A 23,496-nucleotide genomic window follows, 5' to 3' on the forward strand; every position below is an offset into this window, starting at 1 on the left:
CAGTGACCGTTTGGTTTTCCGCAGGTCTGTCCTCTCCTTCCCTTCGGTCTGTAAAAAGTGAAACATTACTTCCAGCCAGCCAGGGGCTCGTTACATTGGAGCATGTCTTTGTGGATGTGTACATTTGGTGTGTTTGTGCACAATTATTCATGAGTCTTTGTTTGCTCCTACTGGTTTCAAAGGTGGTGCCCTGAGCAGTCATGCTCCACGTGCTGGTGCGGCGCCCTTTGGTCACCATGACGGAGAACTCGTACAGTGTGTTTGGCTTCAGACCCGTCACCATGTGGCTCAGGCTGGTGGTGTTGGCCATCTGGAAACACACAGGCAAACACACACAATAAACAATAATTCAGTTTGTTTGATTGTAGATTACATTCACTAAACACAGATGAGGGATTCAGAAGTATTTTTGTCAGCACAGGAAAAATAATAGTAGAACACTTTTACTTGAAATTTTTTTTTAAATTAATATTTCACTATAAAAACAGCTGACATATATTCTTCTCTCAATTAACTAAGGAATTCATTGTTACTATAACTCTGGATGTTGTGCATAGTTTATTACACTCACTGACCACTGAGGGGAACCAGAAGCTTTTACATTCTGAAATGCTCAGTCATGTTTGGTGTGAAACATGATGGCACAGAAAGACAAGTGTAGCCATTGTGAAAAAGCTTTACACTGCAGATTAGCATAACGTCAAGTTACAAAACACAAGGGGTCTATTTAAAATGTCTACGGCATCACAGACTTTAAATTAGTCAGCAAGTCGGAAAAAAAATAAACGTGGGTTATGTCATCTTGATGTGTGTTGTCCTGAGCTGGCAGGCTTGCCATGTGGTGTGTCGCTCGCTACCAGCCCTATCTGTAACGTTGCGTGCTATCACAAAAGTGCAGTTCTCCAGCGGGGGATGTCACACAGAGGGCAGTGGGATAGGAAAAGAGAAATGTTCTTAAGAAACATGCTGCTAATTTGAGAGCAGTTGTCTTTTCAATAATGTACAAGCTTGTCTGGCTAGACTCACATCAGAGTAGAGGACATGATGAACATTACGGCTTCACTGTTGGTTAGACTGGTCTCAAGGTTTACGTGCACAAATACAATGTAGATTTCGGAGATAGGAATCCTCTGATTAATTTAATACACCAGAATAGACTCGTTAGAAGATGGAATTTGGTTATTGGGACAGAAACATAATGAGCCTGTGAAACTCTTTAATTACTGTCACAGGCGGAGAATCAAACCAATTTGAGCAAGAAGGCAGCAAAACCTGACTGCTGAGTCTGTCTGTGTGTGTGTGTGTGTGTGTGTGTGTGTGTGTGTGTGTGTGTGTGTGTGTGTGTGTGTGTGTGTGTGTGCGTGCGTCTGGTGTATATGTGCATGTGTTTCTGAGTTGGCTAGATGGAGAATGCACTTTCAGAACTACAGAGTCTTTTCCTAGTTCTTAGATTCTCTTGTCCTTGTTGAATAATGTATCAGTCAACGTAGGCCTGTATCAGAGCTCTGCAAGGCCACATGTTTGCACATACATGCAGCCATAAAAAACACTTTTGCCATTATTGTAAAGTTGGGAGGGAAGAGGTGTATAGAAAACAACATGCACAACATTTTCTGTTGAATATCTAACAAAGAAGCTGCTTAGCCTTTGCAGTGATAAACGATATTACTGCACTTGCTGTAACCACGGTTCATATGGATGATGCCAGATCAACCAGGACAGTGATCTTACAGGATATTACTGACAATCAATCCATTATCAATTGCAGCCCTACAACTCTAGAGTCACAAAAAAGAGACTTAAACATAATAAACTATAATAATAAGCTATTGAGTTAACCGAGTTGTCAGCCACATTTAACGCGAATGGAGAGCAATGATAATTTTATTCAACCTACAACTTTATGAAGACAAACGCCTTTACACTTAATTCTGAGGGAGATTTTCTCAGTTGAAACAGACTTCTCTTTATGGTGCTTCCAAAGCCGGATGAAAGTAGATTATTGCTTTGTTAGAAACATCGGCATTATCCTGCCGCTGTGCTTGGGAGCTGCTGTGGGAATACTTTATTATACATCATTGTATGACATTGCTTTTCATTTTCAGCACATCAATACATCTCTCTGGTAAGTGTAGGCGCAGCGGGAGGCACAAAGTCCCACAGCACTAAAATACACAGAAATCGTACTGTATTAAATGAAGGCGCATTTTTAGAGTTTGATCAGACTGAGATGGTTCAAGTTTTACTTCCATGAATTTGACTCTGTCGTAAATAAGTTACTTGAGCTTTAAAGTGCTGAGCTAAACCAGAACAAATGAGAAAATTAAACTGGGGCTTCAATTTCTGAGAAAATCTTTCTCAATTAGATTGACAATAAGAATTTGAAGAAAAGTTTGTTTTAGTGCAATGATTTTAGGTAATCTAAACACATTACACCAGGAACACGAAGCTCTTACCTTCACTTTAGTGTTGGCAGGGATGTTGGTCTTCCAGCGGACGGTGTAGAAGCGGTTATCTGTGATCTTTTGGTTCTTGGGCAGCGAGTTGTCGGCCCAGGTCACCTTGATGGTGTCGTGGCTCAGCACAGAGGACTGAACACCCACAGGCGGCATCATGGGAGAGGGGTCTGGTACTGGGGTGTATGGAGCATGATAGTTGATAGACATGTCAACATCGGGGTCTATGGGGTCTGCATGTTATGGCAGGAAATCCGCATGCATGCACACAAATTAAAATGACCAACATTAAAACATAAAGGGAAAGGCGTGGCGGATCGGACAGTGGAGTCAAAAAAGGATGCAGGGAGGAACAAACAGAAGAAAATATGGTTAATGAGTTTAAATAAAGAGGGAGGGAGAAAACAGATAAGTGGAACAAGGATGGGATTGGGAAGGATGAAGAGAAAGAGAGAGAAGATTCTATTAGAAAAACAGACACAGACCTCTACAATAGGACACATCTACAGAGCTGGTGCTTTAAAGAAACTACTATACAGTATTTTTCTATCAAGAGCTACTATATACTACAGAGAGAGAATGGAAAACTCTATTCATAAGAAAAGATTGCAGTAAATGGAAAACTAGGCAGAAACCACAATCCTACAGCCAACATTTTCAAGCTCACATACTTAAGTGTTAACGCACTCTTTTCAGAGAAAGGAGCTACTGGCATGTGTTTTGACGTGTTTACATCATGGACCTGTTCCCAACATTTGAATGCAAAGTGGATAAACAAACGGACTCGGGATTTACTGGGAAGTGTTCCTCTTTGCAGAGTAACATCTAAAAGGCTGCATTATGTCCTTGACAACTGTAGAAAGAATGCAGAGGCTTTAAGCGAGGAAGCCTGCAGGCAGAGAGGAGGGTCACGGTCAAGTGTGTGTCTGTGCTTCAGATCTGAGCCTTGTGGCAAACTCTGGCACAACTACAACACATGTATTAATGTGCGGTTTGATGTTGAATAAGCCAATCAATTCAATGAATACCACAGGCTTTTTGTATTATATTACGGGGGATTCAAGGACACAGAATAGTTTTATAATCATCCTCATGTATTGATTCCAGTTGTATCGAAACTGGTAAATGTCAATACTTTCTCAGTCAACCATGATGACTCTCCTCCTTGACCAGCTGTTGGCCCTCTCCTCTCTGCCTTGCTCCATTTGACACCTCTTTGTACAGAGCTGCCCTCATTACATTCCCCAGTCAGAGTCAGAGTGTGTGTGCATGATGAACACCCAGCATTCGTGTGGTTATGGAGAGACACTGCGGTGTTTGGAGTGGCATGCAAGCTGCATTTCTTTACCCAGCTTTGTGTTCCCACAGTCTCCAGTGTTAACCAGTAGAGCGGGGTGCAGGAAAGAGTTGCCCTGGTAACATTATGTTACAGGTCCGGATGCAATTCCTAATTTCCTGCTCCTAAGTTAAGGCGCCATGTTATTATAACATATTCAACCCAGCACTCTCAACCTCAGTTCACCAGGTTTCTCCTTTTTTTTTCAAAAGTTAAAGTGCTATGTAGGTCAGCTCGTCTTTTGAATACCGACTTGAACAAACTGGCAGGAAGTGAACGCGCCCCAGAAGATTCAGCAGACGATGGTTGTGGGCTTTGGTTCTGCTTTGAGAGGAAACGTTTGGATCTGACGAAGGGTTGCCAAGAACACCACAGGGGGTCTGCGAGTGTGTGTGAGGAAGAGAGGGCTTCATACAGAGAAGGGTACAGTGTGACAGTGTGTGGGTGTGCGCGCACTTAAGACTGGCACCCCCCCTCGAAGCACGTTGACGGGATTCATGTCATCCAGCATCCCACCCCTCCCCGCACGGCGGTGCAATGGTGCTGCTGCAGAGACGAACTGCAGTGATCAAGGCTTCATGGGGGGGGCGGGGGTGGGCAGGATGGGAGAGGAGGCAGGTGCAGCCCACATTCGGGGGACACCCCAGGGAGCATGGGCTGGTTGTCTTCTGACAGTGTCACATAAACTCTGTGAACTCCACTAACATGCAGTCTAACTGGCAGTGTTTTCTCGCTGTAAGATCATTTGTCAGGCACTCTGCAGAGAGACTTAACTTCCTCTTCTAATTGTGAGCTGAGGCTTAAAGAATTACAGATTCTCGGGCTGGCAGGCAACTCGATCCCCCATATTATTTGCACGATGCGACAAAGCTGTTTCATTATAACAATAAATCCAATTACCTTATTTAGGTTGATATTAATTTGTCATGCAAATCTAAAACAGTGACAAATAGTTTTGTAGCTATTTTGTAATTAAGATGTGTTTAGCCACACTGTTTCTGATTGAAACATAAACTTGTAAAGGCTCTTTTGTAGACATTAATAGTGACTCTAAACATAATAGTAGTTCTGCCATTGCTTGTTACTTACACCACTACATCTCTTTGGCTCTATGTAAAATGCCTGTTTAGACTGATTCAGTTGGTGAGCTGTAATCCAGTGTGGGTTATTTATTATAACTCCTTATATATTTGTGAATGTATGTTGATCTGTTGCCTCTCATATATACCTTACCTGGGAGTTTTGAGGTTGAGTATATACATTTGCTAAAGCTACTAATGAATTATCCTTTTTGGGAAAAATAAAGTTGTGTAAAACCTGAAGAGGTTCTCCAATAATATTTCTTTATTCCATTCTTTGATGTTGGATATGTGCTCCTTCAATATATTGGAACATTATTCCCTGACAACCGAGGACATCTGGTAATGTAAGGGCAACATTTCAGGGCCTTGACATTTTGATTAAAAAGAGACTCAAGTAAACGGGGAGTCATTAAGGAGAGAATTAATTAGAGCAGGGACAGCCAGATGACCCGTTATCTCCTTGGTAACTTGGAGTCGAGACAAATTCAGCCTGATAATGATCTCAGATTAGAGAGAGCGGAGATAACCGTCAGACCAAGTCTCAAGCCATACAGTGCGAGTATATCCCATAATACTTAATGTAACATCTGTTGTGTATGAGCAAAAGAGGACACTTCACAGGATTTAGGATGCTACCATTTGCAGTGCACCGAATGATAAGAGATTTAAGGTCGGCATGGAGACGTGTGGATGTGTGTGGTCCTACCTGACTGCGGTCTGGTGATGGCGCTCTCGTACACCGGGATCCCCTCACCCACGTTATTGTAAGCCTTCAGGGTGATGACATAGTGGGAGCTGGGGACTGAGAGAGTGATAGAGAGCGGTTAAGAGAGAGCATGGTGAGAGACACAGGAAGAGCGAGATAAATGATGTGTCCGGCCATCTAATCAAGCCCAACCTCTCAAGACCCTCCACTGATAATTGCGATATTGGCCAGAATGAGTGTTTGGACACAATCCTCCTCTTATTGTAATAAGGGCTTCAATTATGCATACATAGATATTCTGCAAGACTTTTCCTCCTAAATCCATTTAATATGATTATTATCGAACTCTGACCCTTTCTGAAGCTTAGATTACTGGAGTATTAATGGTATATTATTGAGTTTGACCTACATAATGGGTATGCTAGAAACAAAGAAATAACTATGGAGCACAATGTGTGTTTTGCTGTCCAACGAAGCAAAATCACTACCTATAGCTGATATAAGAAATGTCAAAACATTGATCTCTTGAGTTCTATTAGTAGATAATGTATTCCAACTCCTCCAAAGTTCCATACTGGTAACATGTAGATGCAGATACATGTCTCTTATGCAACAGTAGGAACCAGCAGAATCTTTTACTAAGGTAGACCTTTCATTTTATGTTTCCTTTTCTTTTGATGACAGCAATAATTAATACCACCAAAACAATTTGGTTTGATTTAAATAATTTTGACCCTTAATTATGGTGTCCCCATTAGGCCAATCTGTATAATTAACGGCTGAGGCGTGTGGTGGAGAAGATCTCATTAATTCTGTAAATGCTCTCTATGAGGCACAGATGAGCTGCTTCATATTGTTTGTGTGTCTTGTGAGGGTTTTCTCATTTGTTATTAAAATGTCACATACTGTAACTAGTTAGTTCTATTTCTAAGTAGGACAATCACAGTAATGTTTCTAAATGTTGACATTTTAGTTTATGACGCATTTGTCCCCACGCTCTCATTACTATCTGAAACAGAGCTATTTGACAAATCAGCTGAGATTCTTTAATGTCATGATGTTGTGTGACAAATTAATATTTCAGTAAAAACAGAACACAAGCATTACGGCAATGTTTGAATGAAGATGCACAACATGTTCTTACAGAGGCTCTCGATAGTGTAGTAGCGCTGCTTGTAGTCCACTTTGATGGTCTGGGAATGGGGACTACCGATGCCATAGCCGATGGTGTAGCCCCTCACCACAATGTCCTGGTTCTCTGGAGGCGTCCAGCTCACCACGATGCTGTTGACCAGCGGCCGGACGTGGAGAGAGCTGGGCTGGTCGGGTACACAGGATTCTAGCAAAGGAAATACATTAAATAATAACAAAATGGGTAATTAAATGCTGATTGGAAACATACATTCCAAACCTAGTTTAGTCTGTACATAATGAGTAAAGCAGATGATTTTTACCATCCAGGTCGCTCTCAAACGTCTCCGTTGTGGTCCACTCGGTGGCCGGCCCTGTGCCGTTCACAGTAATGGCCGACACCCGAAAGGAGTACTCAGTCCCACGCTCCAAACCTGGACAGGAAACACAAGCCGGTCAGATTCAGAATGTTTAGACTGAGCTGTGGCTGATCTGAATTTCAAGCAGCAACAAAACTCTTTCTTTAAATCTTCTCTCTCCCTCTAAAACCTGATTTTATTTCATCATTTACAGCTGCTGTCAACTTGGCTGGTAATTTGGGGTTTCAAGTTGCAGACACAATACATAGAAAGAAACACATATTTTAAACAGATTTCCTATTCCTCTGCACAATTTAAGGAGGAATCTATAAGCTAGCCTGGGGAAGGATTAAGTGAGGGGTTTCTGTGCAGTTCATTTTCTTTTCAACTCGATATCACAGGAGTGATTGAGATTTATTTGTTTTACCTTTGATTATATGCTTTGGTGGATAACGATTTATTTACCATTAAGAAAAGTAAAAGAAAAAAGTGTGTAAAAGAAGCCAGCACAGAAAAGTAACACAGAAATCTTTTGGAGTTTGGAGTTTAGTTAATATTTTAAAGCTATGTCTCCTTCAGAGTTGATTCACTGCTGGGTGCCAGCTTTAAAATGCACAAAAGAGAGGAGAGCCAGCTGACAAATGAGGTGTTGCTTTTTTAATTTGCTGGAAAAATTGTCATCATCGCTACATGCTAATCCTGCCGCCTTTTCTCTTTTGTACCCACGATTCTGGGCCGCCCTCGGGGGGTTGCTTCTGAAGACTGCCTAACTATCCATGCCTTGGGGCTACCACATCTTCTTCTAAACGCTTTTGAACCAACAAACACCCCACTGTTCCCCCCCGAGAATCTTCCCCAAAATCTACTTTTAAGTGTATATTCTCTTTGATGCAGCACACAGCTTGACGTCAGGCCACTTGAAAGTTGCTGAGACAACATCTAATATTAATCACCAGTGCAGCGTGTCTCTGGTGATGTTTTTGTGGTAGCAGCGGGTAACGTTACGGTACAGTAAGACATGAGACCCTCTCAAAGTGTTCAGATGAAATGCAGATAAACAAACACAATTACAGACAGACCGACTCCAAACATCAACTCAGACATGTCTTGAATCTGAAGATCAAGAGTTTAAATATTGTAGCATGTCAGAACTAATTGACAGACACATGCAGCAGAGGTCAAATGGAGTGTGATAGCATAAGGGTTTTTATGTAGGATCAAATGGGAAATGGTGGATGTGCTGTGTTCTTAGTAAAGAGCACACACCAGCGTTTCCGCCAGGGGGCCGTCTTGCCGTCATTTGACGCCGTTATTCAGCTCGGGACGCCCTGAACGCGAGCCGAGGGCGTCCAAAAAATATTAATAATTCGAGAGAAGATCGAGAGTTTTTATTGCTTGAAATGACGAAAAGGACATCCCTCTGTTGGAGGGGCAAAGGAGTCTGGTGGGATTATTTTCGGAGTATTGAAGATCGTTTCCCCGACATCGAAGGCACCGGCTGCTACAGGACAACACGGAACGTGCACGATTTGGACGCGATGAGCGGGGGGGGTTTTAGTGGAGCACGCGCATGAACTGTGCGCCTGCGAGCACCAGAGCCTCGCAGCGGCGAAACTGAGGCTCCCTGGTAAACTGCGGTAACACGAAGAGCCGTTCGGGAGCCGAAACAGCCGGCGCTTTAAGAGAGCCGAGCCAAATGATCCGGCTCACTAACGTAAAAAGACAGTATCTATAAGGGACGGCTCAAGTCAAAATAACCCCCCCCTCGCTCTCGGGGTGGACGCCCTCTCAGCCCTGATCACACCCAGCATCAAACACACACTCAGTGGACAGCTCTAAATCCAAGTGTGGACCCAGATAACCCCAGATATGAGCAGCAAAGGAAACATTGTTAACTAGGATGCATTTAAAATGCATTTATATGATATGTGTGAACTGCTCTCCATCTCTAAACAAACATGTAAAGTGCTCGTTGTAACGGGAGCTAACTAGCTTCAATACAAAATACAGTTATAAATGCAACACATTCACAGCAACTTGCAAAGCTGTTAAACGAGAATTGAGTCAATCAAAAAAAGTTAAAACAACAAATCCAAAATGTTGTGAACATGTGAGGGCGATGCTACAGCAGGTAGTGTAATGTTGACGTCAGCAACTATAGTTGAGCCAAGCCAGTGTCTATTACCATCAATGATCTTGTTCAGCTGGGTGCCTCCGGTGGTCTCGGCTGCTTCACTCCGACGGGAACCTTTCCGGTATCTGATCTTGTAGCCGGTGATCTCCCCATTCTGGTCACTAAGGGGTGGGGGGTTCCACCGAAGCATGATGCTCTGAAGGAGGACAAAAAGGTGGATTAAACTTAAACCTGCGTATGTGGACATGTCTGGTTTTGAGCCTGCAGCTGTGAAGGTGACCTCATTGTTTAGCATCACACCTTCCCACACACACTTTGGCACAGACATTTGTGTAAACGTAACTCTGCAGGTTTACTGTTCTGTTGGCCAGAAACACAAGGTCCCTCCCGCCTCTCCCCCTGACTGTGGAAATGGGAGGGCCGTGTTAAAACAAACATCCCTCTGAGCAAGGGTGACGCAGCGCAGATTGACGCATTAGGAAGGAATACACACATGAATAATAGAGGGAGGTGTCCTGATGAGTGGGGTGTGCATGTGTAACATTCGTCAGGTTAACCCTGCAGAGAAGGCAGAGAGAGGAACGCAGGCTGGCGAGCAAACGCTGTCGAGGGATTCATGAATCTGAGCTTTTGTGTGTGTATTTAAAGAGATGGGTGGGGGGTAGCCCTCTGTGGGAGAAGAGTTAATTAACGCTTTCTCACTGTCACACTGATGCACAAACGCCTGAATACATGTGGAGGGCACACACACAGGAGTTCCTCCGCAGCCAAGTCAAGGGAGTTGAGCAAATTACATTTGTGTTAAGTGTGTTCAATTATTCCACTTTTGTTCTTACACTTTCAGTCCCAACTCCTCATCTCCCCCTTGTTCTCCATAGTCATGGACACCTTTTTAATTGACTTGTGGAAAATTCACAGGGAAAAGGTGCAGAAGAAGATCATCAAGACAATGTTCTCGGGTTGCCTTGCGGGGTGAAGATGTGCCGTTCAGCTTGACAAGGGCCAACGAGGAGGCTCAATAAATAATACATGTTAATTCATTGGTTCCATTTGGCTGGGCGTATCGAAAAAGCTAATTGCATAAATGATTTGCATCTATACACTCGCACCAGGATTGTTGACTTAATGACTGTTTACATTCAGAATTAAACACAATGACAACAAAGAGAAAATATTAGATGAACTAATTTCAATAATGCTTGGGAATAAATGATGCCAGATGTTTGTTTTGCAGCTTTGAAGGGGTTTGTCTGTGTGTAATTGGGAGGGGACAGCTGGACGTACACTAGCCATTCAGAAATACAATCCCTATCGTTCCCACAGAGCGGCTCTTTCTCATTTTTACTCTTAACATTAGCATGAGGGTTTTCTCTCCAATTAATCTCAGCTGAGTATCCCTCAGCATGGGTGGCCGGTTCTTGCTCAAGCTGGAAGTGTGCGATAGGATTCTCTACCAGTTTCCTTTTCTAGTTTCAACGACAGTTTTCTGTAATTCTGGTTCTGCATTGAAGGGCTAAAAGCGCTGGCTGCTGCTTTTGTAGCCAATGCATGCAGCTCACCGTTTTCAGCATCTCCTTCACTTCTGTTTGTACTTGCTGTCTCATGTCATGAGTGAGAAACTCTTTAAAAATCAAATGTAATCCATTATTCAAGTGGAAATACACAACATGCCTGCAGCTCTCTGTCTGAAGATCAAATGGTTGAAGAGACCTCCAGCTGAGGTCAGTTTCCGGTCTGAATCCAGAGCTGTGAAGCCTGAACACTACTCTCCCAAGGAATCTATTGTGAATGTATTGAATTTAACCTAAAAACATGCTAACCAACAGGTTGAAATGGCTGTCACTACGTTAGCTTTGCACATAGCATCACATTTAGCATAGATTTGTCGGTCAAAAGCCACCAAAACATATATTTTAACTGGGAAATGACTGCAGGCCAGATACTGTACAGAGGGAGAGTGATCCAGAGGATACAACCTTCTGACAGACGGCTCTCCTGCCGATGAGAGGATCGATGAGGGTTCACACTCCATCTTAACCAGCTGGGGCAACAGGCCAGTGACACGGCTGATCACACAGAGGAACAACGGTGTGCTAGCCTTCAGGCTACGTTCTGTATTTGTTCAACTGTGTGTGTGTGTGTGTGTGTGTGTGTGTGTGTGTGTGTGCGCGTGAGTGTGGATTTTGTGATGCGGCTGCATACACCGTGGACCGAAGCTCAGTCAAGCTGCAGGCAGTTTAGGTGCATTTTTATGTTGGCATCTGAGGGAGTCTGTACAACATGCGTGAAAGCTTTTAAGACGTCAATAAGAGAAGGGAACAATCTAGACTGGTTACACTTCATGCAAACTGTGTCTTACTTTTGAGTTCTGAACCTCCAGGGTGAGGTTTTGAGGAGGAGCACTGGGTACTGTGAAACAAAAGAAAACACTGAGGGTGAGTATTTTAATTAGCGGGTGATTAACACAAATTCTATTTTTAAATAAGCTGCTTGTCTTTGCCTTATGTGACAGTAAAACAGATAGGTTGAGTGTTGCTCTGATTCCATTTGAAAGCATCAACTTGGATTCATCATGTTTTCCAAAATGGACAGACTAACGGATTAATTGATTCATGTAGAACATTATTCAGGTTAATTGCTTATAAACTAATTGGTTAATCACAGCTCTAATCTACTGAAAATGAACAGTTCACTGTAAAGATGTATCTAGCATACTGCAGATTACTCTAATTTATAGCCATCCATGACATTTGACACACAGACCAGGATGTTAACGTCAATCAGGACATGTCGCAAACCAAAGGCAGTCTTGTTAGAGGCTCTCTCCATTAAGATACTGACCATCAGACAGCGTGCGAACGGCCACATCGTCGGTGGAGACCCCCGGCCCGTGCTTGTTGTTGGCCACCACACGGAAACTGTACTCTGTGTTCTTCTTCAGGCCTGTCATGGTGTAGGACTGAATGTCAACGTCAACGTCCTGAAAGAAAAGGAGGGAGGAAAGAGAAGAAAGTTTGTTTGAATATACTAAAAATATAACAATTTATAAATATGAATTAATACAAATATATCTTCTTAGGTGACTGTGCTAAATAGAACATATGAAATAAAGACAAAACCACACATTAATTTGACTAGTTCTATACCAACAACATTTTCAGAATTGTGTAATTTTAGCTTTCAAGTTTGATATTGGCACACACATGAGTAAATAATACCAGTTCCAATAGGGCTAACAGCCTAGGATGTGGCAAAGCTACACATGTGTTGCCTCCTGTGTTCATCCTTTCATGACACCAATATCTCAGTTTGTGATTCTGTGTGTATAAATAACATCCAAGGCAGAGAAACAACTTATGCTCTGTGTGATCAAAACTCTACTTCAGGCCAATTTACATTCGTCTCTCCGCTTATGACATTTGGAGTAGAAAGGCGGAGACTTGGTGGAAATCAAATCTTGCTTCCGAATCGCTTCAATCCCAACCTCTGACCTCGAGGCATATGATCGCTTGTGAGCACTTCACCTTGGAAGAGGCATCACAGGTTGTCCCCGACTACCCCCTGTCCTTTAATATTTCATCTCCTTTCAGCACTGTGTCTTTCTATCTTCATCTGTGCTCCATCTCATTCCTTCACCTCTTTCTTTCCACCCCTCTCTTAATCTCTTGCCTTTTTCACCTCATCTCTGGCTCTCTTCTCGAGGGAACTGAAGCGTCATTACTCAGTACGCTGGATGACGTTTCATCCATTATCATATTAAAGGCTTTTTAATGCCTCGCTGGCTTGCACACCGCTACTGCTGGGGCTGACTTAATATCTAAGCATCTGGATTCCACTCCTGTGACGGAGTTAGACCTGCAGAGAACAACTCGGTGAATCATATTTCCTTTTTTTTTGCACAATAAGCATTTTGTGTGAGATGCATAATCAAGAATATAGCCAAAAAGCAGCACAAAGAGTCTTTAAGCTAATGATTAGGAACGCCTTACCTCATCACAATTTACATTAGGCAAGGAAGTGAAATTCTTTTATCTACTGAACCCCGCAAAAGCAAGCAGCAGCTACAGGAAGTACCTCTCCTCTTACAAGGTACAAGACATGAGACAATGATGTTCACTGAAACTATCCAACTTTTAACAATATGAAATCAATAAAAAGAAGGAAAAACACAAGGAAAAAATGTAATGCAGGAAATACTACACCCGTTTAAAGTCCTTTAAAAAAGTAGTACATTATATCTGAAATGATATCTAGATTTTACATGTTTTATCTGATTTCTGGATTATTTTTATTTATATATTTTTTCCATCAAGCCTTTTATTGTCTTGTTTCTACATCTGTTGTTCTGTGTGCAGCACTTTGTAACTACTCTTTGAAAAGTGTAAAACAAACTTGTCTCAGATCCCTTTCTGCTATCACACATTATATCTGAGTGAGTGAAGACAGTTTCCTACCTGTTCGTTGTCAAAGCTTTTGTCTGTGTAGAACACCTTGTAGGTGAGCATCTCTCCGTTGCCAGTGATGGGTTTGTCCCAGCTCAGAGAGACGGAGGTGGGCGTGTTGGACACTGCCTGCAGGTTCGGAGCAGGACCGGGCACTTGAACTGAAGCAGGAGAGCAGAGATTAGAAAACAATCAAACATGACAATTGTGTTTTGTTTTATCTTGAGCCCTCTCCATTTGTCTTATGCATTTGTATGCATCTGGAAAACAGGAGCTCACTTTAGCATGTCCATTTTATGCTGCCAGAAACACATTGTTGGCTCCTCTAAAGCCTCAATTCCCTGTGTGCGCTAGAGCTGAGACGGCTCCGAGGAGAGCGATTCCCCCCGGACTGGGCTGACAGCCATGTAGATTTTCTTGTTATTGCCATGACAAACAAACTGAAGGTGCACCTCAACAAAAACATCAATGTGCATCAAGCATTACACCAACATTTGCCTCAGGCTAATATTCAGTACGCTTGACTGTTTATCTAACTACGTGTAGTTATTCAAAATAAGGGGAAGGATTAGTGTCTGTGTATCAGTTATATGTCTTGTGAAATAAATAGAAAAGGGCAGATATGTAAATCTTGTTGAGGAATGTGGTTCAACATCTTAAAGTAGAGGCTTTAAACTTGGCACTGTGTTAATTTTGCAGCGAAGATTATATCTTTTAAACTTTTGAAAGGATCTGACATCTTAAAAAAACTAATGAGAACACAAACATTAACGTCTCAGATTTCTTTACTTCCACTTAGATTAGGGGAGTGTGAATTAAACTACTCGGCTATTATTCCTACACTGGGGCAAATCTAAACACTTTTAAATTATAGCAGACAATTAGCACTTTAACATCCAAGCAAATATCTTATTTCATTTCCAGTTTGCTGGCAGATAGAGCTAACATAAAACAAATATCCATCACGTCCCTAAAAGGTTGTGACATGCTGCTACCACCAAGAAGTACCTCAAATGTGAGAAACATACAGATATGATCAAACAAGATATAAAACATGTAAGAGTTAATTTGGCTAGTTTAAAAGGTAAAAAGTCATCTTTGTTTTTTGGTAGTTTAAAAACTCAATAATAATGTAAGGAGGATGGGAATCAACCTCGTAAGCAGCTGGTTCCAGTACTGCAGAGAAACTCGGAGAGTATATGGACAGTGGTGTCATTTCCTGTTGTCTTTGTACTGTCCCAAATTAGATTTTAAATTAAACATTGACTATAAGGTTAAAGTCACACAGAAAGAGATATGTGTCTGTACCTTAAATATCTGATATTGAAGACAGAAGCTCCCCTTTGAGTGTGTCTGTGTGTGTGTGTGTGTGTGTGTGTGTGTGTGTGTGTGTGTGTGTGTGTGTGTCAAGTTTCTGTGGAGAGGTGACACGGTGCAGCTGCAGAGATGTGTGCACACACCTGGCACTTAGGTGCAGGTCAAGAGTTTAAGCTCCCATTCGTAGCATGTTCTCACACTAAAAGTGAACGCACACGACAGAGATATACTGCCCAGGTACAGCCCGCCCTCACTGCTATCCCCACGGGTGTCTAGGCATTAACGTGCAGTGTGTGTGTGTGTATCTGTGTGTCGATCCGTCCGCCCTCCAACCAAGGACACAGGTAGAGTAACGGCAGCTGACCTACAAAGTGACAGTGACTGAGCTGCGGCTGAGCCCAGAGGTGGGGGATGTCCACCCTGACAGTGTGCTGGGAAACCCCCTTTACGGCACTTTTAAATGTGGGTGAAACGGCAGCAGCCATGGGAAGGATTACACGCCCAGACACAAAGAGAAAAGAAGAACCCCTCTCTCCTCAAGAACTTGTGTGTGTCCTCCACTTTAAACATCCTAATGAGCTTCTGTACAGCATCTCTGTGCAGACCGGCAGAGGAAAGTGTTTCAGATAAAAGACTGGAATACTAATTTCAAACATTCCCTGCTCAGGTAGGCCAGGTTCAAAGCAACACACACAGGGATTATAGGAAATGTTGGGGCATGAATATGAAGAGGCTTATAAAACGCTGTATTCCTCTGGTGTGGATGGTCTGCCTTAACACACAACACCAGACTGCCCGTGTGTGTGTGTGTGTGTTGTTGCTGTATGTGAGTGAATATTTGTTTGTGTGAATGTTTATTTGCACATTTGTGAGCTTCGTTTGAGTGCATCCTGTTTGCATCAGTGTGCCAGTGTGAGCATGCTCCCAACCAACTGCCTTTATGTTTATGTTTCCTGTTTACTGAACACATATAAATGACCGTGTGTGTCTTTACCTTCAGCCTGGGTGGCCACTTTGAGCGCTGCAGAGCTCTCTCCCTGCCCGTTGCTGTTATGGGCCACAACCCTGAAGCGATATTTGGAGTCTGGCATGAGGTTCTGGATGGTGACCTGCATCTCCCCGGGGCGGCTGGTATTCACTACCCGCTCCCTGATGGACACACACACACACACACACACACACACACACACACACACACACACACACACACACACACACACACACACACACACACACACACACACACACACACACACACACACACACACACACACACACACACACACACACACACACACACACACACACACACACACACACACACACACACACACACACACACACACACACACACACACACACACACACACACACACACACACACACACACACACACACACACACACACAGAACATTTTAACTCTTGTGAATTCATACATTTAAGAGTGTAAAAACACATTTTAAGTTTACAGATGAATAGTGTTGGGTACTACATGAATGATATAATCTTTGATTGTATTTAAAAGAAAATCCTTAGACTTGGAAAGCAGAAAACAGCTAATGTTTGATAAATGACTCATTATTCTGTCTATTAACTAATCAATCAATCAAGTAATTGAATAATGATGAGCATATTAGCACTCATCTGTCTCTACAGCAGAAACCATTTGTTTGTTTGAGGCAAATGGCACATGTGGTTAGTGTAAACATTATTTGTACCATCCATGTATCCGGATAGATACTTATATATGTATTTACATCTGTAACTGTAGCTCAGAGTAAACACTTCTTATGTATTAGGCCACTTCTGAGAATGACTTGCAGCCATGCATAGGGACAACATAAAACGTAGCCAAAATGCTGAAGAGTAATTGTGGAAAATCCTCTCAGCTTCTTTAATTTCCTCCTGAATCATACCCAGTAAATCCTCTCCACAACACGCTGGGGGAAATAATCACAGAGCCGCTTAAAAAGAGTGTTTGGACTGAATTGTTTTGTTTATACTTGAATGTAAAAAAAGGTAATCCTTTGAGGAAGGAAGTTTGTTTTTAATTAATTAACATTTACTGCTATGATAAGTGCTTTAATTAGGCATTTCCAGAGTGGTCTGGTATGCATGATGCCCTGCCGTCTGCAGCAGTAATGTGTGTATTAGTACCCTCCTGGCAGTACTACAGTTTAGTGTGTGTACTACCTGCTGGTGCCCTCCTGGCTGTAGAACACAGAGTAGGTTAACTCGTCTCCGTGAGGTTCGGCTGGCGGGCGCCAGGTCAGCTTGATGAAGCGAGTGGAGACCAGCGAAGCCACGACGTCTCGAGGGGCGGAGGGGGAGGGCCCCGCTGGACCGGCTACACCTCTGGAGCCTGGCGTTACATGGTCAGTAGTGTTAGGAGTCAGTGAGGGGGGGGGGAAAGAGGGCAGGGCTACATCTTTGGGTTTGGAGGAGGAGGGTGGAGGGAGGTTTGGGTGCAGCGAGACAGGGAGGGGCAGGAGGGAGTGGCAGTGTGGGAGAGAGAAAAGTCACGCAGAGGCGCCCGAAAAGGATCGGGTCGAGGAGAGGAAAGGGGTTGAAATGGAAATGACAGTGAAACGAAAGAAAGGAAGGAAACAAAAAAAGAAGAAAAAACAAAATAACAACAACGTAACAAAAACTGCCTTTTGGCGTGACAAGGAACCACAGAAATAAAACACTTCTACTACACTCACACAGCTGACAAATAAAGCACAATACAAGGGGGACTACACATGCGGATCTACACACAGCTCTCTAATGTAAGGGTAGTGCGAGCAGAACATAGCGTTAAACATTTAACATCTAAAAAGACGGCTTTTCCGCCAATCATTTGTGATTAAAAATGATTGGTTAGCAAGTTTATAACTAAAAACTGGCATACACAGGTAGAGTTTGTATGAATGGGACAAAGACACCTTCCAAATGCACACAAGAAAACCATATGTTCAGGGAATTAAACATATTTGTTCAGACACAGTAAAACAACTCAAGTCTAACAATAAAGTTTATTCTGAAGTCTAAATTCTCTCAACTAACACCCCAGATGATACTTTTTATACACTTTTTCCGCCACATTCCACAGGCTAGCCACAGAAATGTTTGTGATTTCATTTGGTGGTTGTTTTATTTTGGAGGAACAATCTGCGGTCAGACTGAGCCAGATCTGCTTTCCATTTGCCTGGCAAGTGGGCGAAACGAAAGCATACGGAAAGAATGTCAGTCTGGATGACATTTCCATTTGTTGCGGGTCAAGGAAATTGACAGGAGGGCAAGGCTAAAATACAGAGAAGGAGCAGGAAAAGTGCAGTGTGCAAACGGTGTATTATTATTGGTGAAATTGTTTTGAAAACAAAGTGACCGCTGGCCTATTTGTCTGTTGTTGCAAGTGAGCTAACCACTAACCCAGCTCTCAATATTTGTTTACATTTCAAATTCCCAGTTCACTGACTTCTGTGATTGGATGATATGAAGCAATTGCTGCTATTTTGGTCCACGTACACTTTTCCCTTGCCATTGCGCACACACTGTGATCAATAACGCAAACCTCTGAAGGAGTGTTAATTTTATATTAATGTCACAGTGTTCCTTTCTATATAAGTTTACGTGTGTGTGTGTGTGTGTGTGTGTGTGTGTGTGTGTGTGTGTGTGTGTGTGTGTGTGTTTGTTTTCAAGTGCAGTCTTTGGCAAATGACACCTTTTGAGTTGTGTTGGCTCTGTACTTCAGCACCTTGCATTTGAAATCAAACAATGATTTATGAGGTAAAGGTGCTGACTATAATATTTCATTTCAGATTATTTGACACAAACCTAAAACAAAATCAATTCCTCTTTTATGAGGTTTGGTTGCAAAGTCGATGTCTGGCAGAGGCTACAGCAGATATGAGCAGACACTCAATATCTCCAGGCCGCCTTCAGTCAGGTTTTTGGCAAGCAGGAATCAGATGGATTCAGGTGACTGATGGCCAGTCGAGATTATTCCACAGGTTGGCAAACACTTGTCTGTATTTTTTGTAGGAAAAGGTCGGGCGATTAATGTTCATAAAGGGATAGGACTAGTCACCCAACAACCTAAAACAACCTTAAAGCCACACACACACACACACACACACACACACACACACACACACACACACACACACACACACACACACACACACACACACACACACACACACACACACACACAACACACACACACACACACACACACACACACACACACACACACACACACACACACACACACACACACACACACACACACACACACACACACACACACACACACACACACACACACACACACACACCCACACACACACACACACACACACACACACACACACACTATTATAGGTGGCGAGAATACACAGCAGATACTGTCACAAATTACTATTGGAGACTAATTTCCAGACAAAATAAACACATAAAACACGTTAAAACACTATCAAAACAAACAAAGTCAAACGCTAAATGTAATGTTGGGAATGGTCTACACAGAAAGGAAATAAGGGTGAAAGATCAAGAAAATAAATACAGTTTCAAAAATGCAGTCAAAATATTTGACTGCATTTGCTGCTAAACTGAGGAATAGCAGACCAAAACACAGACGTTGAAATGACCGACTTTCTTACCGACTTAATAACACAATAAAGGCATGTGATATTATAGTTTGTAGTTGCAGCTGCAGAATAATGCATTTAGACCTCCATGTAAAACATTTATTTTCTTGGTGGTCCGTAAAAAGACGAGATAAAACACACAGGAAATCAGCTTGGCAACTCTAAAGTTAAGGTTCCTTGAAATTGCTACAATACAATACTATACAAGAAGGACGGGATCCCATGTGTGCAAATAGAGTTTATTTTAGTTTAGCGTGGAGTAGAGCCACCGCTTGTTGACTGAGACAAAGGAATGAAGGCATGACAGAAGTGGAGCCAAGCTTTCAGACATGTATGTGCAGACACATTTAGAAAGAAAACCTCCACTTTGGCTTTGTTCCGAAAGGCGTACAAAACTGTAATACACGAGGCATTTTAGAGAAACACAAATAGAAAGTGGGGCTGTGGAAGAAAAAGTTTTCACAGTTGGGTAAAGCAATAAGGAATACAGCAGTTCAGTTAAAAATGGTCCTGAAATCAGTGAAGATGTAGAAATATAGTATAGCCTGATGAGAAATGCATTGTGGGATAGGCAAAGGGTCATTAGATGTAGTTTCTATCTTTATACACCTTGTCAGCTGTAGGTAATTGACATGCGGGGCAGTTTTCGGTGTCCTTCTGACAATCTGTCTTGTACTTGCATGCCTAAAACTGTTACTGTAAGAAGGCGTCAGCCTCCCACTGCCTCTGCCAAGCTCTTTTCATGGCTGATTAATAGTGCCATTAGTCTCTGTGCCAGAGGTAATGAATGGCTGGCATTAAGGCTTAACGAGGAAGGTTACTCTAGATCTGCATAATAAATCTGGGAAACCAATACGCAAAACAGTCAAGACAAAGACATGCATAGCAAAGCATTCATCTTAATATTCACCGGAAGCAAGAGCCCTTTCTGAAATTAAAATAATTGGAGTAGCACTAAAGTTCTGATTAAAGCTTCATAACTTTTATCTTGTGCTGCTAACTCCAGCAATCCTTTGTTGTGCTCCCCAGAGTTTAGCTGTAAAGTTACGCCAAGCAGTTTTTTGATCATCTGGTGTGGTGGCGTCTTGATCCTTGTCTACAAGTTAATAGCCACCTCTATCGGGGTTGTGGGTTTTGACGCGCCTCTCTTTGTTTCCAAACAATTCAGCGGAGATCGTAGTTGAATCAGATGAGCTTTATTCATTGATACAATCCTGTCCGTCAAAATGACTGACAACGAAAAAGTCTAAAGCCACCCACTGCTTGGGAGAAAGAAACGATGTGATATTTGGGCCCATTTTCGCTACAATGAGGCGGAGAAAAAAAGCGAATGCATTGTTTCATCAGAAGGGAAGCAATGTGGCCATAACACAGCTGGTACAAACACCACAAACCTGAGCAGATACTCTCTGCAAAGCTTCTTAATCATTCAACCTGTGTTTTTCATCAGATAAGGACAAGATAATCTTATTTATTTATATACTAAAATGACAAATTATTGGTTTTGGCTAGACTAGTTTGACTGAAATGTTCTATATAATCTGATGACTAAAAAAGACTCAACAGTTTTCATTGACAAAAAGTAGACTAAAATAATTAGTTTTCTTTGACTAAAATGCTCAGACTTTTAGTCGACTAAAACTTGACTAAATAAAAACAGGATGAAGGTGACTAAATATGACTAAAACTAAAAAGGAAATTTAACACAGGACTAAGACTAAAACTAAATAAAAAAATAGCTGACGAAATTAACACTATTCCAAAGTAACAAAAAGAACACGGTCAAAAGACTTTTCCGTTTCCCCGTCTATCACCCCCAGCTGTGTCCTATCAATCTACCATATATAGGCATAGCCATGCACGTGATACTGACGCACATATAACAAGTAATAAGTGAGCCTTAAATTAATTTAAACCATAATGTGACTCACAAAAATAGCCGATAATTTACAGTATAATCTAATTTATATTATTATTATTAAGCCTAACATTCAGACAATAACAAAAGGAAAAATGGCTCTAACATCTGGTCTGAGTGTAAAGATAAGAGAGCCTACCTCAGTGGCTGAGACTATACACCTCCACTAAGAGAGCAGACATCTATTGAATGCAGATATCTGCCAGAAGCACCCACAGCGCTGAAACTACAGATATCCTTTTTCAGCAGGCCATGCCAGGCTCTTGCTAAATGGATTTCCTCAGAACTAGTTTCCATGCCTAATGTGGTTCAGTAATGATGACTGCATAGGAGACAGATCCTGCACAATGCTAATGGTCCATTACTGAGTCACCACTTTTATCTGCCTTAGAAAATAATAAAGGAAGAATGAACAATGTACTCCAAAAGCCTGGACAGAGCCCTCGGAAAACCAACAAAAAAGCTGGCTGTCGCTTAAGTCTCTTTCTGCTTCATCCGAACGTGCCACGGTCGCACGAGGAGAACATGTGGGGAGCATATCTCTGGGCTTGCGGTTGAAATACATCAAAGGTGATTTCTTCTGAAGAAACACGAAACAGAGACATTCTTTGTTTAAATGTAGAGGTAATGTACGCATTGCCACTGCTCACGTAAATGTGGTGGAAATCGGCTGCCTTCTCAGAACGACTGCTGACAACCATAGATGCACTCCCTCTACAATCTTGTTATTCTCGCTCTCTTCCTAGATAAGAATGGAAAGATGAGCAAGCCTGACAGCTCATGACATTTGAGCGGCTCCTTAACGCGCCGACAAAACAAACTGATTCAGAAAAAGAAGACAAATGTTTCAAGTGGAGACAGAGAGACGGTGGAGGTTGTTTTTGTTACTCTTGAGTTTCTTGTCGGAAAACAATAATAAGCTACATTTTGGCCACCATTTTCAACACTTACAAAGTACTTAACAAGCAATACTACAATCAATAAAAAAAACCTTTATATAAACAATAAAAAGCAATACATGAATCCACAAGGGGAGATAACACCCTGCTAATTTCACCATAGCAGGTGAGAGATTTGACTGTTGGACCGTTCCATCACCTTATCGCTGGAGGGGGCTGAGATCGAGTATCAGATAGGGGGAGCGTATCAGTTACTGCACACGCTCTCTCGCTGAGATAATCAGAGGCAGTCGGGATTAAAGTCCAACACAAACCTCACAAAGGCTAAAACTGACAATGAAAGAAAACGAAAATCTTTGAGTCAGTCTCCAAAGAAGTGAAACAGGATCCCTCCACATTCCTCCGTATCACTTTCTAGGGCACATTCACCATCATCGAAAAAAACGTTTGAAATCTGTAATGTTCCCCAGGCGAGAAATAAGCTTTTATAAATTAAAAGAATTACATGGCAATCCCAAAAATGAATGTTCTCCTCATTAGGTCTTGAGTGGTTGAAATATTTTTCTGGAACACCTTATCTGTGATGAAGATGCTGGTGGCGGGGCCAGAGGGGACACATCAAAGTCAGACAAATTAGGAGAAATTACTTTGATGGATCGGCGCTGGTGAGGTCATGTACAGAATATTGAAAAATGGGACATTAAGCTTTTGATGTTACCGCCAGTTAATGCTGCTGCAAAAGTGTGGAAATCAACATTCTGATTATAAAAAAAGACTATCTCAGCTTCTCTGCCTGAATGAGCACACGCCATGAGCGCGGTTAGAAAAGGTTTGGAGTGGGTCACAGATGTGTTTACGTCTCCACACTCCCTAAACACTCCTGTGGTGGCAGAGACAAAGTGTGGAGAGAGAGAGGACCCATCTGATAGATCTGGGCCTCCTGGATGCCATGTGGTGACGCAGCAAATGCTTTAGTAGGATGGAGGGGGTTGTTTGTACTTCCAAGGATGGTCCATCCATCTATCAGGCGGCTACAACCTCTGAAAGCCTGTGTGTGTTCTCCTTTATCGACTCGGAAAGC

The 23,496-nt window shown here is 42.3% G+C and overlaps 1 protein-coding gene across 5 annotated transcripts in view; it reads right to left on the reverse strand.

Annotated features, from left to right (window-relative positions):
• The window catches only part of neo1a (neogenin 1a), a 170,367-nt gene that overhangs the window by 9,771 nt on the left and 137,100 nt on the right, over nucleotides 1-23,496 (reverse strand). For 4 of the 5 annotated variants that reach the window (XM_034106964.2, XM_034106957.2, XM_034106949.2 and 1 more), the window contains exons 8-18: nucleotides 17,158-17,392; nucleotides 15,958-16,112; nucleotides 13,659-13,807; nucleotides 12,046-12,184; nucleotides 11,564-11,613; nucleotides 9,256-9,400; nucleotides 7,035-7,145; nucleotides 6,725-6,919; nucleotides 5,581-5,676; nucleotides 2,457-2,689; nucleotides 172-310 (exon numbers count right to left, since the gene is read on the reverse strand). In XM_034106964.2, coding sequence (XP_033962855.1) covers nucleotides 172-310; nucleotides 2,457-2,689; nucleotides 5,581-5,676; nucleotides 6,725-6,919; nucleotides 7,035-7,145; nucleotides 9,256-9,400; nucleotides 11,564-11,613; nucleotides 12,046-12,184; nucleotides 13,659-13,807; nucleotides 15,958-16,112; nucleotides 17,158-17,392 — 1,647 coding nt within the window. The remainder of the gene's footprint in view (nucleotides 1-171; nucleotides 311-2,456; nucleotides 2,690-5,580; nucleotides 5,677-6,724; nucleotides 6,920-7,034; nucleotides 7,146-9,255; nucleotides 9,401-11,563; nucleotides 11,614-12,045; nucleotides 12,185-13,658; nucleotides 13,808-15,957; nucleotides 16,113-17,157; nucleotides 17,393-23,496) is intronic. The other variant, XM_034106942.2, reaches the window with a different exon arrangement.

This window comes from Pseudochaenichthys georgianus, chromosome 3 (assembly GCF_902827115.2).
Source record: "Pseudochaenichthys georgianus chromosome 3, fPseGeo1.2, whole genome shotgun sequence".
Classification (NCBI taxonomy): Eukaryota; Metazoa; Chordata; class Actinopteri; order Perciformes; family Channichthyidae; genus Pseudochaenichthys; species Pseudochaenichthys georgianus.